This window comes from Zeus faber (genome assembly GCF_960531495.2).
Source record: "Zeus faber genome assembly, chromosome: 18".
Classification (NCBI taxonomy): Eukaryota; Metazoa; Chordata; class Actinopteri; order Zeiformes; family Zeidae; genus Zeus; species Zeus faber.
The window spans coordinates 23220315-23234895 of record NC_137210.1 but is presented as its reverse complement, the minus strand read 5'-3'; the positions used below and the strand labels follow the sequence as shown (position 1 = coordinate 23234895).

The window sequence follows — 14581 nt, the reverse complement described above, 5'->3', positions numbered from 1 at the left end:
AGCGCAGCGGGCGAAGAACAACTGCTACGCCTGTTCTGGTCTGGCGAGCGCAACGTGCCCTCGGCGATTTCACGGCGCGAGGGAGGGACGCGGCGAGGCGGGCAGGCGGCGCCGGATCCATGCAGCCCATTCGGGGCCCCCGCCCGGCGCCTACACGGGCGTCCACAAAAAAAAGACGTAAAGCGTCTTCTCCGCGTCCACACCGAAACGGCATTTCCCGTCGAAGAAGACGAAGCTTTTGAGAAAGCCTCCTCCTCCTGATAGCGGACGCATTTATTGTAATTGAAGGGGACAAACATTTTGTTTCCGAGCGCCGTGCATCATGCCAGCGTTCTCGGCCGTTTATCTTTCGCGTGGACGGAGATACTGTCAAAGGTTTTTCGGAGCGCCCGCGGGCGCGTCAACGACGCCTTGGTCTGCGAAGTGCACCACGGCGACGCACGTTTGGTGGGAAGCAACCGCGGAAAAACCACTGGGGACAGTGGGACAATGACCTAAGACTTCCCCTGGAAACATCTTCTAAACCGGCGAAGAAAAAAAACTTTATTCCGCTCCGGCGCACGTCTGACAGTTAAATATCACAAACCAAAAACCCCACAAAGCATCACAACCGCGACGGACGACTCACAGTCGGCAGGCGCAGGGTGTAAGTCGCAAACGATTGTGCCGAAATGAGTCGGGCGTCTGGAGTCACGGCAGCAAAAGGGTCGAGCGTCGGCCCTCACCGAAAGTAATCGCTGCGTCCTTCAAAAAAAAGGCAGAGGCGGAAAAAAAAAAAAAAAAAAAAAGGCAGAGGCCTTTGTCGTAATTCATGTCCAATGTGACTGATTTACTCGCTGCGTTTCACCACGATAAATAACCAGGACGGAATTAAAAGACTCCGGTGAGAATTCCATTCACGCCTCGGAGCCCAACCCACTCCTCTGACTGACTCTCTCACTCTCCCTGCCGTCGGGGGAGTCCTCCCTCGCCACCGACCCGACCGAACGAGCCACGAGTCGGTCCGTCGCGGAGCTTCCCAACATTTTTGACGGCGCGGTGACTGAAAAACACCAAACGTTCCACAGAAATGAAAAACAAAACACAAAAAGTGCTAAATGCTCCCAGCAACAAATACCACCTCAGTGCCATGGGGACGGATTTGGAAGCCGTGTTTGTTGACACCTGTGTTTGTGCCGGTGGGACACCATGACACTGCACTCGTATATCTGCGTGATGTTTCCCTGGGCACGAGAAGTCCCAGTATTTACTGCAGGCCCAGGCGCCTTTTGGGGAAGACAAACCCTCTCTCGCGCGCACGCACACGTAGACACACACACACGCACACACACACACACACACACACACACACACACACACACACACACACACACACACACACACGCATGCACACACACACACACGCACGCACGCACACACACACACACGACTGCCTTGCCAGCTGGCCTTATTCTCACACACACACACACACACACACTCTCACACACACACACACACACACACTCACACATGCGCGCTCTGTTCAAAGTGTCAGAGTGTCCTACATCCATAAAAACCCAATTTTACATGGTAACGCTGGTGTAGAAAACCCCCCAACTGTGTTTCATATTTCACAGTTCACAGAAACTTTTGACTCCGGTGTATTTTTAACTCTGGGTTTCCCACACGACACTGAAAACAAAGCGGTTCAGGGCAAAAGGATGGATTTAATGTTTCCATGTTGTGCCCTCAAGCAGATTGGAATCCTGTGAAGGGACGTTAAGAATGGCTGAGCACTGTCCAGTTGGAACGCTCATCACCTGCATATATATATTCTTTTATTTTTTACGCTAAATAATAATCCATAACAACAAATATGAAGCCTACTAATACACAATATAGGTACTTGGCAATACCACTGTTAACAAATGTAGTTTGTCGGAAATGTGACAGCATATTGACAGAATAAATAAACTAATGTTCTGGGTTTATTTTGAGGCCCTACTCAAGTATTGGTTATTATTATTATTATTATTGTTATTATTACTATTATTATGATTATTATCATTATTACTATTATTATTAGTAGTAGCAGTAGTATTACTATTATTAATTATTATTATTACTATTATTATTGTTATTATTATGATTATGATTATTATTCTTACATCATATTGTTAGCCTATGTACACCCTAGATGTGTGAGAATAGCTCAGATAAAATGCTAAATGTGTACAAAAAACAGTTTTGTCTACAATGTGAAAGCCAAACCTTTTCAGCAGAATATCCTGAGAATTTGGGTTTATTTTGAGGCGGTATTCAAATAACGGTGACTATGATCATTATTGTTGTTGTTATTTTTAGTAGTAGTTGTATCATTATTATTGATTGTATTATTATTATTATGATTCATTTGCCCCCGAATGCCCTGCCATGCCCATTTCAGATGCGTATATTTTCCCATCATATTCACCCTCAGTGCCAGCATCGTCGTCGACCTAAATATTAACATCATCATCACCATCATGTTTTCATCATCACCATCATCATGATTTTCGTCATCACCATCGTCATCATCACCATCACCATGTTTTCATCATCAACATCACCATCATCACGACCATCATCATCACGACCATCATCATCACCATCATCGCGTTGTCATCATCACCATCACCATAATCACCATCATCATATTTTCATCATCCTCATCCTCATCATCCAACAAAGTGGCAGCGTCCAGATCCGGTGGTTATGTAACCCTGCAGATGGTTGAGCAGCGACCCTCCACCTCCACCACAGCACTGGATCTCCCCCAGAACCCCCTTCACCCCCCGCGTGGACCTGACACTGGACCCGTTTGAGTTTAACCAAAAATAACACAACAACAACAACAACGCAACAACACAACACAACAACAACAACAACAACAACAGAAGAAGAAGATCTGTCTCCCAAATCGTAGATGAAGACGCGACGGCGCGAAGGGTCCTTCGGTTGCAAAGCCCTGCCCGCGCCAGGGAAAACAAATACAACAAATACTCAACAAATACAACAAATACTCGAATACAACACGAGAAGCGCAAATCAAACAGCTGTGCATGGCGCGTGGGCTGGTGCGGGATCGAGGCTGAACGCGCACAACGTGCACCACGCAACTTCAGCGCGTGCGTGCGTGCGTGCGTGCGTGTGAGTGTGTGTGTGAGTAAAGTGTGTCGGGGGGGAAGGGGGTGGGTGGTGGTGGTGGTGGTGGTGGTGCTCCGCCGTCCCGTCGTGAAACGTTCACAACGCGGTTCATCGTCCGCACGATCTGTGTGCGTTTTTCCGCGTCCGACCCGCGCCACCGCGCGTCGGCGTCGCGGGGATCTCGAAAACGCACGCGTCGCGCCGCGTCGCGTCGCGTTGCGTGAGCGCGAATTGAGAGCGGCGTCGCAAGTTCAAAATCACGCAAAAAAAAAAAATAAATAAATTGATATAAAAGAGAAACAAACAAACAACCAAACAAGGTAGAATCGCGTCGCGGGGATCGCGCCGAGGTGCGCGCCCACTCGGTGCCGGCGGCGTCGCGGGCGGTTGAAGTGAAGATCAGCTCCTACCTGAGCGATGCCGGTGCAATGCGTGCGGTGCGCTGCGGGGCGCGCTCTGCGGGGCCAGACGCACCGGGTCCGGGATGGACAGCGGAGAGAGAGAGAGAGAGAGAGAGAGAGGGAGGGAGGGAGGGAGGGAGGGAGGGGAAGAGAGAGAGGGAGGGAGGGAGGGGAGGGAGAGAGAGAGAGAGAGAGAGAGAGAGAGAGAGAGAGAGAGAGAGAGGGAGAGAGAGAGAGAGAGAGAGAGGGAGGGAGGGAGAGGAAGAGAGAGAGGGAGGGAGGGAGGGAGAGGGGGAGGGAGGGAGAGAGAGAGGGGGGGAGAGAGATAGAGAGGGGGAGGGAGAGAGGGAGGGAGAGGGGGGGGAGGGAGGGGGGGCTGGAACTCAACCCCCCGCTTCCGGTGACGTCACGCACGGCCCCATCCCTCCTCCCTCCCTCCCAGCGCGAGCCTCCGTGACGCGCCGTTTTCGTGTTTTGCGCAACAGCAGCGTCGCGTTTTAAGAGTAAACGCGCACATAGAAAAATATAAATGAAGGTGAGAATAAAACATGAAAAGAGGAATAAAAATACAAAACAAAAAATAAAAAAATCTCACGAATTCATGGAATAATATATAATAATAACATCTCCATGCGAAACTATTAAATGATCTGATTATCGTTTTGTTTTTTTTATACATTAATTTGATACAGCGAATTTTACAAGAAAATCTGTTTTATTTTTTTATTCCATCAATCATAGTTTTAGTAGTTTTATTTATTCATAATTCATTATTTGATCATTCTACCTTTCAATACTTCTTTCCTCCCGCTGATCTGACGTGCATCGCTCAATTTTTCTTTTTATTTCTTGGTCTCTGGTCTCGGAGTAAAGAGTTTCTTTAGAGGCGGTGTCGAGCTGTAGAAAATACAATTTCCTGCAACAACAATTACTACTACTGGTATTACTAACAGTAATAGTAACAATATAAATAATAATTGTTAGAATAATATGCAAAGAACGTTGATAAATAATTGCAAATTAAAAATGTACTATGACGTTAGATGAAACACTCGGCCACAGCATTCCTATGCAACACTGCCCTCTGCTGTTTCTTATAGAGAACTGCACCAAGCGCAGGCTATTTTGCATCAAGTATCCGTGCTTCAAAAACATTCTAATTATGATGACAAAGACAGGTATTTGCGATTCATGTATTTTAAATATTACAAATAGATATATGTAATAAAAAACATACCATGAATTGGATTTGAATCCAATGTATTGACCCAGGAATTGAAGTTTTCTGGCTGTTTTATTTGCTTTTGGTACATTTAAAAGACATTTAAGACAGTACATATTTTAACATGGATTAAAATAAAACACCCTGTTGATGTTAAGCTGAAGGGGTTGGGTTTGCAAAACAAATTTGTTTTATTGTCCAAAAAGAATCACATGCATTTGTTTTAACTGAAAAGTAGGAGTAAAATAGTAGAAACAAAGTTTATCAACTGATCACTACAAGGCAAAACATGGCTACATCACACGTGTTATAGTATAGTATAAGTAATATTCCACAGCAAATCAATAAAAAAAAGTGAAATAGAAAAAGAGAAGGTACATAAATAAAGGAGAACATTTAGACTGTGGCCTGCTGTTTAGGCCGAGTGGAACAAGATGCTGTTGATGTTTTTCTTCTTGATTCGGATCATATGTTTCCCGTGATCTGAGATTTCTAAAAAAAGAAAAGAAAGAAAATAAGTAAAAATAACACAAATGGAGTTTAGCAATAATAATTATAATAATAAATGATACTACTTAATTATAATAATAACAACAACAAAAATAAATAAATCTTAATAACAATAACAATAATAATAATGATAATAATAGTAATAATAATAACAATAATAATCAACAACAATAAATAATAATACGTTGAAACCGAAAATGAGAAATGAACATCCCAACACAAAATTTAAAAAATATGCAACGGTTTTGCATAATATAGATAGACAGACAGACAGACAGACAGACAGATAGACAGATAGATCTCTCACATTTCCAGTTCTCCCTTCCCTGTCTCCAGACAGGCAGACAGAGGGACAGACAGACAGACAGACAGACAGACAGACAGCTCTCTCACATCTCCATTTCTCCCTTCCCTGTCTCCAGACAGGTAGACGGACAGATGGACAGAGAGACAGACAGACGGACAGACAGATAAATAGATAGATCTATTTCTCACCATCTCCATTTCTCCCTTCCCTGTCTCCAGACAGACAGACAGACAGACAGATAGATACTTTCATTGCATTTAAGTGTTTTTTTTGAGTCCTACATAAATGACTTTATCTTCCCTGAAACCAGGATTACGCTGAATCGGAAAACACATCTGACGGTGTGATGCTGCGCCCTAGTGGCCGCGTCGAGGTTTCACATCCTGATGGTTCCACTGTATCTCATGTGTGTGAAAAGAGCTCCAAAGAGTTTGTTTACACGCTTTCTTTTTTTTTTTCTTTTTATACGTAAAATTAATTCATAAAATTGCAGATTTATTAATGGTGAATATGGCAACATCCAATGTTAAGGTTGCAACGCCGTGGCTTCGAAGTTGCTGAGCGACGGTGGATTCCGGTCGCGGTGTAGGTCCAGAACTTTTTGTTGGAAGGGTTGGAAAAGATTTGACCAACGCGGCGCAGCAGAGAAGGCAGAGCTTATCAAAGAGGGGGCAGAGCGTCACAGCTTTTCACGTGTGGAATCAGACTCGCCATAGGAATGAATCAACTTCCTATTTGTGGTTGTCGTTTGTCGGATTCAGTGTGAAGCCGGCTTCAGAGTCCTAGGTACCCGGAGCCCTGTCCTGCCCCCGGCCTTTATGCAGGTACCTGCACCCTGCCCCTGGTGTTTTTTAGGCTTTAATGTAATGGATAAATATACTTTTTATTTCCTAAATGTCCTAGGTACCTGGAGCCTGGCCCCTTGTGCTTTATTAGGGTTTCAAGCGATGGGTAAACCTGGTACTTGGAGCCCGGCCCCTTGTGTTTTTTATGGTTTTAAGTAATGGTTAAACCCGGTACCTGGAGCCCGGCTCCTGGTGTTCATGCAGGTCCGGGTGCATCGCCTCCGGTGGATGAAGTTGTTGTGGTTTCCTCCGCAGCCGCTGAAGAGGAACATCTGACACTTCTTCAGCTCAGGGATGAACGCAAACCTCTTCTCGGCGCCGTCGCACACTCCCTTGGCGATGGGGGCGTGGCACAATGCCGGCGGCTTGAATTCTGTCAAAATAAACCACAGAAACGGACAAAATTATTAATATAAAATGTAAATATAAAATAATTAATATAAAATAAACCATAATAATCGAAACTATTATTAAAGTTTATTTTCTGAGTACAAAGAGTATTTAAGGTGTGATAATATACACACACACACGCACACACACGCACACACACACACACACACACACACACACACACACACACACACACACACACACACACACACACACACACACACACACACACACACACACACACACACACACACACACATCTATATATGTGTATATATATGTATAAATATATGTGTATAAAAGCCATTTTGGATTCCCCAAATCATAGGGGGAAACATAAATTAATTATAGAAAGAAATGATGGATATTCATATGTAAGATGTATTTTATAATAACTTGAGCTTAAAATAATTATAATTCCAGTCTCACAAATTGATTTAAGTTTTTGAAATGTGCTGGAAATTGAGACTTATTTTGACAATTTGAAAAATATGTATTAATGTATATATAATAATGTATTTATTTTCCAAAAAGGTACATATTTTCGTAATATTTATTTTCCGAGCAGTTGTGTGTATCATGAACATCAATCATAGAGTTATTATGAATCTACCTTCAACTGAATAACATTACTGTGATGTCACTTTATCTCTGCTGACGTGAGGTTCTATTTTCACTTTTGAGGAGCTTCGTTCCTTCACGTGACGCGGACCGACGTCAGACACGGTTGCGCAGTTCGCCCACAAAGCCGCCAGATGTCGCTGTTGAGTCGCGAGGCTCGTCCGCCTTCCCGGCGGGCGCCCAGCGGGCGTGACGTCGCCCTCAATTGGATTTATTTTGCCTTTTGTTTTCACATTGTCCTAAGCTGCCACTTTGATTTCAGTAAAAAAAAAACAATAATAAATAAAAAAAAAAATGGAAAAATGGAAGTGTCTCACAAAATATAACAGAGGCCGGTGGCACAGATGATGACATTTCACTGGTTTTACCACAATATTTCATTTTAGGGATATATTATCTACACATATACGGTTCTTTTTTGGAAATATAATTGAATTGATGTTTCACGGGGAATTTCATTGCTGCCAGTGACAGGAAATTGTATTTTCTACGGCTCGACACCACCTCTACATAATGAAACTCTGTACTCCGAGTCCCAAAAAATGGAGGAAATGTGGAAGAATTATTACTTTTTCTTTTTTTTTTGAGACGCCTCATTTGCGATGCACACCAGATTAGCGGGAGGGAAGAAGTGACAAAATGGCTCCGAGCCGGTGACCCCGACGCCCGACCTTTCACCCTCATCACAAAGGCAATTTCCAAAACTGTCTGATGTCTTCAGCGCTACGACACATTAAACCCACTGACAACCACACGCACACACGCACACTAACACACACGCACACTAACACACACGCACACTAACACACACGCACACAAACACACACGCACACTAACACACACTAACACACACGCACACTAACACACACGCACACTAACACACACGCACACTAACACACACGCACACTAACACACACGCACACTAACACACACGCACACTAACACACATGCACACTAACACACACGCACACTAACACACACGCACACTAACACACACGCACACTAACACACACGCACACTAACACACACGCACACTAACACACATGCACACTAACACACACGCACACTAACACACACGCACACTAACACACACGCACACTAACACACATGCACACTAACACACACGCACACTAACACACATGCACACTAACACACACGCACACTAACACACATGCACACTAACGCACATGCACGCGCACACACGCACACTAACACACATGCACACTAACACACACGCACACTAACACACATGCACACAAACACACACTAACACACATGCACACTAACACACATGCACACTAACACACATGCACACTAACACACATGCACACTAACACACACGCACACTAACACACACTAACACACATGCACACTAACACACATGCACACTAACACACATGCACACTAACACACATGCACACTAACACACACGCACACTAACACACATGCACACTAACACACATGCACACTAACACACACGCACACTAACACACACGCACACTAACACACATGCCCACTAACACACATGCACACTAACACACATGCACACTAACACACACGCACACTAACACACACGCACACTAACACACATGCACACTAACACACACGCACACTAACACACACGCACACTAACACACATGCACACTAACACACATGCACACTAACACACACGCACACTAACACACATGCACACAAACACACACTAACACACATGCACACTAACACACATGCACACTAACACACACGCACACTAACACACACGCACACTAACACACATGCACACTAACACACACGCACACTAACACACACGCACACTAACACACATGCACACTAACACACACGCACACTAACACACATGCACACAAACACACACGCACACTAACACACATGCACACGCGCACACACACTGAGTTTTGTTTCCAGCAGTGACGCTGCGTCTCAGGATAAATTAGCCCCATCAGGCGTGCGATTCTAAAGCCGGCTTCACACCGAATACGAGAAACGACAAGAAGGAACGGGAAGTGAGTGACGCCAGTCAGGTTGTTTTTTTTACTGGAACTGGGCCTAACCCCAAAATAAATAAATCACGTATATGAAATAATGACGTTATTAACGCTGATGCTGGATGTCACCGTACGCGTCAATACATCTATTTTTTATATGTGAATCGCGTGTACTAAGTCATTTTTTCATATAAAGGGAGTTTTAAACTCTCATTTAATGGAACATGGTAAACGTCCGGCTGAGCAAACTACTTCCTGTTGTACTGGAAAGATCGAGCTCGCCCATTCGATCCGACTGTCAGATGCAGATACGGATGCGGTGTGAAGCCGCCTTAAGCCGACCAACAAACTGTTGTTTATTTGGTTAAAGTATAAAATTTGACTGTATTTATTATTTAACTGTGACGACTGTATGACATGTTTTATTAGTAATTCTGAAAAACTGTAACTACTTCTTAATGTAGAATAACTGACACCTTATACATATTGGGCTCCCTAGTCACTAGTTAGCACGGTGTACATGTTATTATTTTTCTCTTTTCAATTTGTATCTTTTTCGACTGGACTGTTTCTTGTTGCTGTAACTGAATTTCCCTCCAGGCATGAATAAAGTCTTACCTCATTAAAGTGGTAATCCGTCAGATTACATTGTTGGACAATTTTATAATATTATTAAATATTTCCATATTTTTTTAACTGGCACGAGGAAACAGAATTAAGCATTACGCATGTGCTCTTCCATGCTCTGTGGCGGGGTCCGCCAACAACGATCAGGCAAAGATGCAAAGTCCGGCATGCGCACAAAGTGAAAGGTGGCCGCGGTGAATTTGTACACAAACCAGCGTAGCTATTTGTGGGAAAACCACCCAACAGATGGGTGATGGATTACCACTTTAATCACACTTAATGACTTGTAGAAATATGTGATAAATAATAAAGACTAAATAAAGTGAAATTGAATGGAGGTTATGCATTTACCAGCGGTTTGCGTGGAAGGTCTCAGACTCACTGGGGCTTGGCGTGAAGTCAATTCCTCTGGAAGACATTTGGGTGTATATCATCTCAAATAGGAGCTAAAGTGAACCTCAGAATGGTGATGGTGAAGTAACAGTGAACTGTAATTGTTCTTCCACGGCGTTTCTTTAAAGGACGTTGTGACAGTGTGTTCTAATAAATAATCCCTTTCAGAACTGGCATGATGGTAGATATTCCATTGCATATTGGGAAACCGTTTCACGCAAATTTGAGCATCACAACCGCTTTGTATTATACGTTTTGAAGATATATCATATATTTAAAATGTACTTAACTACATGTTTTATGAAAAATATATCAATCAAAAATCAATATCAGTCTGAGACTCCAGGATGGATATTGTCTGCTAAAGAGTTCAACCAAATGGATATTAACCAGAGGTTGAACCCCCCTATTACTGATTACTTTGAATTCTGAATTTTTCTTCCCGCTCACAACTGTATGAAAACTTTGCCAAAACTCTGCGGAAACACAAATGTTTTGAACTTTCTGACCCACCTGCCGACTGCTCGGATGATGCAGCATGATGGAGCTGTGGCAGACGTACAGCAAACTCTTCTGCAAAACAAAGAAAGAAACATGATTCAATGAGGTGTGGATGTTTGGATCCCAGAATTCAGATTATACACGTTTTACACTTTCATTTTGTTTCATTCCGTCTCTGTTGTGTGTCCAATAATAAACATGCATGTCAATGGATTAAAAGATGCTTTAATTCACTGACAATATGGTAGTGGTTCTGAATATTACATTATTAATATTACGTTAATAATATTACAATATTATATTACAGTAATATCATAGTAATATTACAGTAGAATGACACTGTTATATTACAGTAATGGCCGCTCTCCGACCACTTCTGGAGCTTTTGGTGTTTGGAGGACAAAAAGTACAAGCAGCATTGAGACAGAAACACAAATGATCACACAAATACTAAAACATAATACTACAAATAGGTCTGTTATAAAAAAGCCAATGTAAAAAAGTGGCTTTTCAGGCGACATTTGAAACAGTCGAGAGACTCTGCTGATCTGATCGTTCAGGGCAGACGGCTCCAGAGAACTGGAGCTCAACAGACACAGGGCTGGCCAGCCTGGGTGTTCAGCCTCGACCGAGGGGCCACCGGGAACCCTGGATCAGAGCATCTGAGGGAACGAGCTGTGCTTCACGGTTTTAAAAGCTCAGTGATACATATGGGGGCCATGGCTGTGTAGTGCTTTCAAAGTGATTCAAATAATCTTAAAATGCGGAAGGGTGGCGGGGGCAGGGGCAGGGCCACGCCTCACCGTGTCCCAGGCACTCGGCCTGGCACGCCGCCAGGCTGCGGAAGTTGTTGGCGTTGCCGAAGCAGCCGCCGTAGGAGAAGCTCCGGCACTCCTGAGTGGAGCTGTCGAACAGGAAGCGGGGCAACTGGCCATGGCACGGACCGGGGTCCTCCGGAAGGTGGCATGGGCTCTTATCCACTGGGGGAGGAGAAGGAGAAGAAGGAGAAGAAGAAGAAGAAGAAGAAGAAATGATAGTAGGTATTCATATGGTAGTTGATGGTAGATGATGAAGGTATAAATATTACAGTATTATATTACAGCAATATTATAGCAATATTATATTATTACTGTATTATATTACAGTAATATTATAGTATTACAGTATTATTTTACATCAATATTATATTCATATTATATTATTACGGTATTACACACAGTCAAATTGCAGTATTACAGTATTATATTACAGTAATATTATAGTATTACAGTATCATATTACAGTTATATCACAGCATTGCACTATTATATTTCAGTGATATTATAGTAATATTACAGTATAACAGTATTAATATGTCAGTAACTCACCGTCTTTTTCCAACGGCTGAGTTTTGGCTGCTTCAGTCGGCTGCCCTCTGACCACTTCTGGAGCTTTGGTGCTTTTACCTGTGGAGACATAAAACTTGTGAATTTTGACTGGAGCCTTATCTCGCAATGTGAAGGGTGAACTGTATCTGAGTAAAACTAAAACCTTAACATGCACAAAATAATAATAATTTCCTGCAAGTATTGACACGGTCGTTGAACGGAAATATATGGGGCAAAATAAATACATTTCCTTTGTTTGAATATATTCTGGTATTTCTTCGCAGTTTTTATTGCATTTGTTGTTTTGATATCATGACACTATGTTTCGCGGAAAAACCCAGAAACAATCCTTCAATAATCGAAATCTGCCCAAGTCGGACTGAGTCAAGCTTCTCGTCCGAGTATTAAACATTTTAACGGTCAAATTTTGGCAGAACGCCCACAGAAGAGCAGCGTCATCAAACCTGTCGCACTCCGCCTGTCTTCAGTGGAATATAAATCCTGGATGGGGACCATGACTACAGGTAAAATAATCAAAATGTTGGACGGAGTACCGAAATTTGAGTGGAGAAGACATGGTCATTTTAAAATGGGCAGATAAACCTGTAATAGTAAGTAAGTAAGTGAAACTTCATTTATATAGCACCTTTTCACATTCCAAAGTGCTTCAACAGAGGGCAAAATCTACAAGCAGCATCGAGGCAAATACACAAACATAATCACACAAATACTAAAACATACGACTACAAATAGGTATATTATGTGTGATTTAAGCAGCCACACCTGTCTTGGGTCTAGTTAATTGGGCCCAGGAGCAGGGGTGGCTGTGCACCTGTTGTTCATCAGAGCAATCGATGAACCCAGGTTCAATCAACCGTCCCATTTAAAGTCAGTCTACGTACGTCTTTACCTCCAGTGAAAATGCCCAAAATAAAAATCCAATAACCAATAATTGATCATCATCAATCATTGTACATCTTTAGACACTTGGTGCTGCTAATGAGACAAGACAGATCCATCCAGTGCAGCGGAGCGGAGGTTTTCCGGTAAGCCGCTGATTGGGGGCCCACCACCTCTCTTGGAGGCCCTCTGGTGGCCACAGGGGCCCTAAGCAGGCGCTTAGTCCACTTATGCCTGGGGCCAGCCCTGTCGGAACGCGGTCACAGCAGAGAGACCGGCTACAAATCCAACGTCTAAACCTGCACCAAAAAGTGATTAAATAGAGTTTCAGTCACTTCAAAACAATTTAAATGCTAAATCAAGGTGGAATGTGATTTCACGGTCGGGGGAACCCCATTGCAAAAGGTGCATTGTAGCAGGTGGAGCTGGTTTGAATGAAATGAGCAACATGTGGCTTCCAGTGAGCCCGGCCCGAGCGGAAATAAACTTCTGCACGTTTATGAGAGTTAAAAAGCATGCTCGGCTGGACAGACAGACAGACAGACAAACAGATAGAGGGATAGACAGACAGACAGGCAGACAGACAGATAGGCCAATACATACAAACAGACAGTCAGACAGATAGAAGTAATAGATAGAAGAAACAGACAGACAGACAGACAGACAGATATAAGAAACAGACAGACAGACAGCGGGGGTATATTTACAGTACATTTTACATATAAATACAGTGTATTTATATATACTGTATATTTTTTCCACATCGAGGGCCCTTAAAAAATGACGACCTTGTCTGCTTGGACGCCTGCCACTCTAGAAGAAGACGAAGGAGAATGATGGTAGGTATTAATGGTAGATGATGAAGGTATTATTATTCCAGTATTATATTACAGTAATATTCCAGTATTACTGTTTTATTTACAGTAATATTCCAGTATTATATTACAGTAATATTATAGTATTACAGTATTATATTACAGTATTAATGTATTATTTACAGTAATATTACAGTATTACAATACTATATTACAGTATTACATTACAATAACGTTATAGTAATATAGTATTACATTATTATATTACAGAAATATTATAGTATCCCAGTATTTTATTAAAGTAATATTCCAGTATAAAAGTATATTACAGTAATATTGTAGTACTATTACAGTATTATATTATAGTAATATTATAGTACAGTAATAGTATAGTAATATTACATTGTTACAGTATTATATTACAGTAATATTATAGTATTACAGTATAATTAACAGTAATGTTACAGTGTTACAGTATTATATTACAGTGATATTATAGTAATATTACAGTATA

General features: G+C 42.4%; 2 protein-coding genes across 2 annotated transcripts in view; both read right to left on the bottom strand.

Annotated features, from left to right (window-relative positions):
• Positions 1-722, bottom strand: part of calcrla (calcitonin receptor-like a) — a gene marked incomplete at its 3' end in the record, with an annotated part of 28919 nt that extends 28197 nt beyond the window's left edge. The window contains exon 1 of the mRNA XM_080019207.1: positions 629-722. The remainder of the gene's footprint in view (positions 1-628) is intronic.
• A 4123-nt stretch (positions 723-4845) lies between these two features.
• LOC307244302 (actinia tenebrosa protease inhibitors-like) overlaps positions 4846-14581 on the bottom strand; it is a gene marked incomplete at its 5' end in the record, with an annotated part of 52991 nt that continues 43255 nt past the window's right edge. Inside the window, 6 exons of the mRNA XM_080019447.1 lie at positions 4846-5280; positions 6626-6823; positions 10443-10499; positions 10998-11057; positions 11789-11965; positions 12353-12430. Of these exons, the coding sequence (XP_079875573.1) occupies positions 5204-5280; positions 6626-6823; positions 10443-10499; positions 10998-11057; positions 11789-11965; positions 12353-12430 (647 nt within the window). The 3' untranslated portion in view covers positions 4846-5203. The remainder of the gene's footprint in view (positions 5281-6625; positions 6824-10442; positions 10500-10997; positions 11058-11788; positions 11966-12352; positions 12431-14581) is intronic.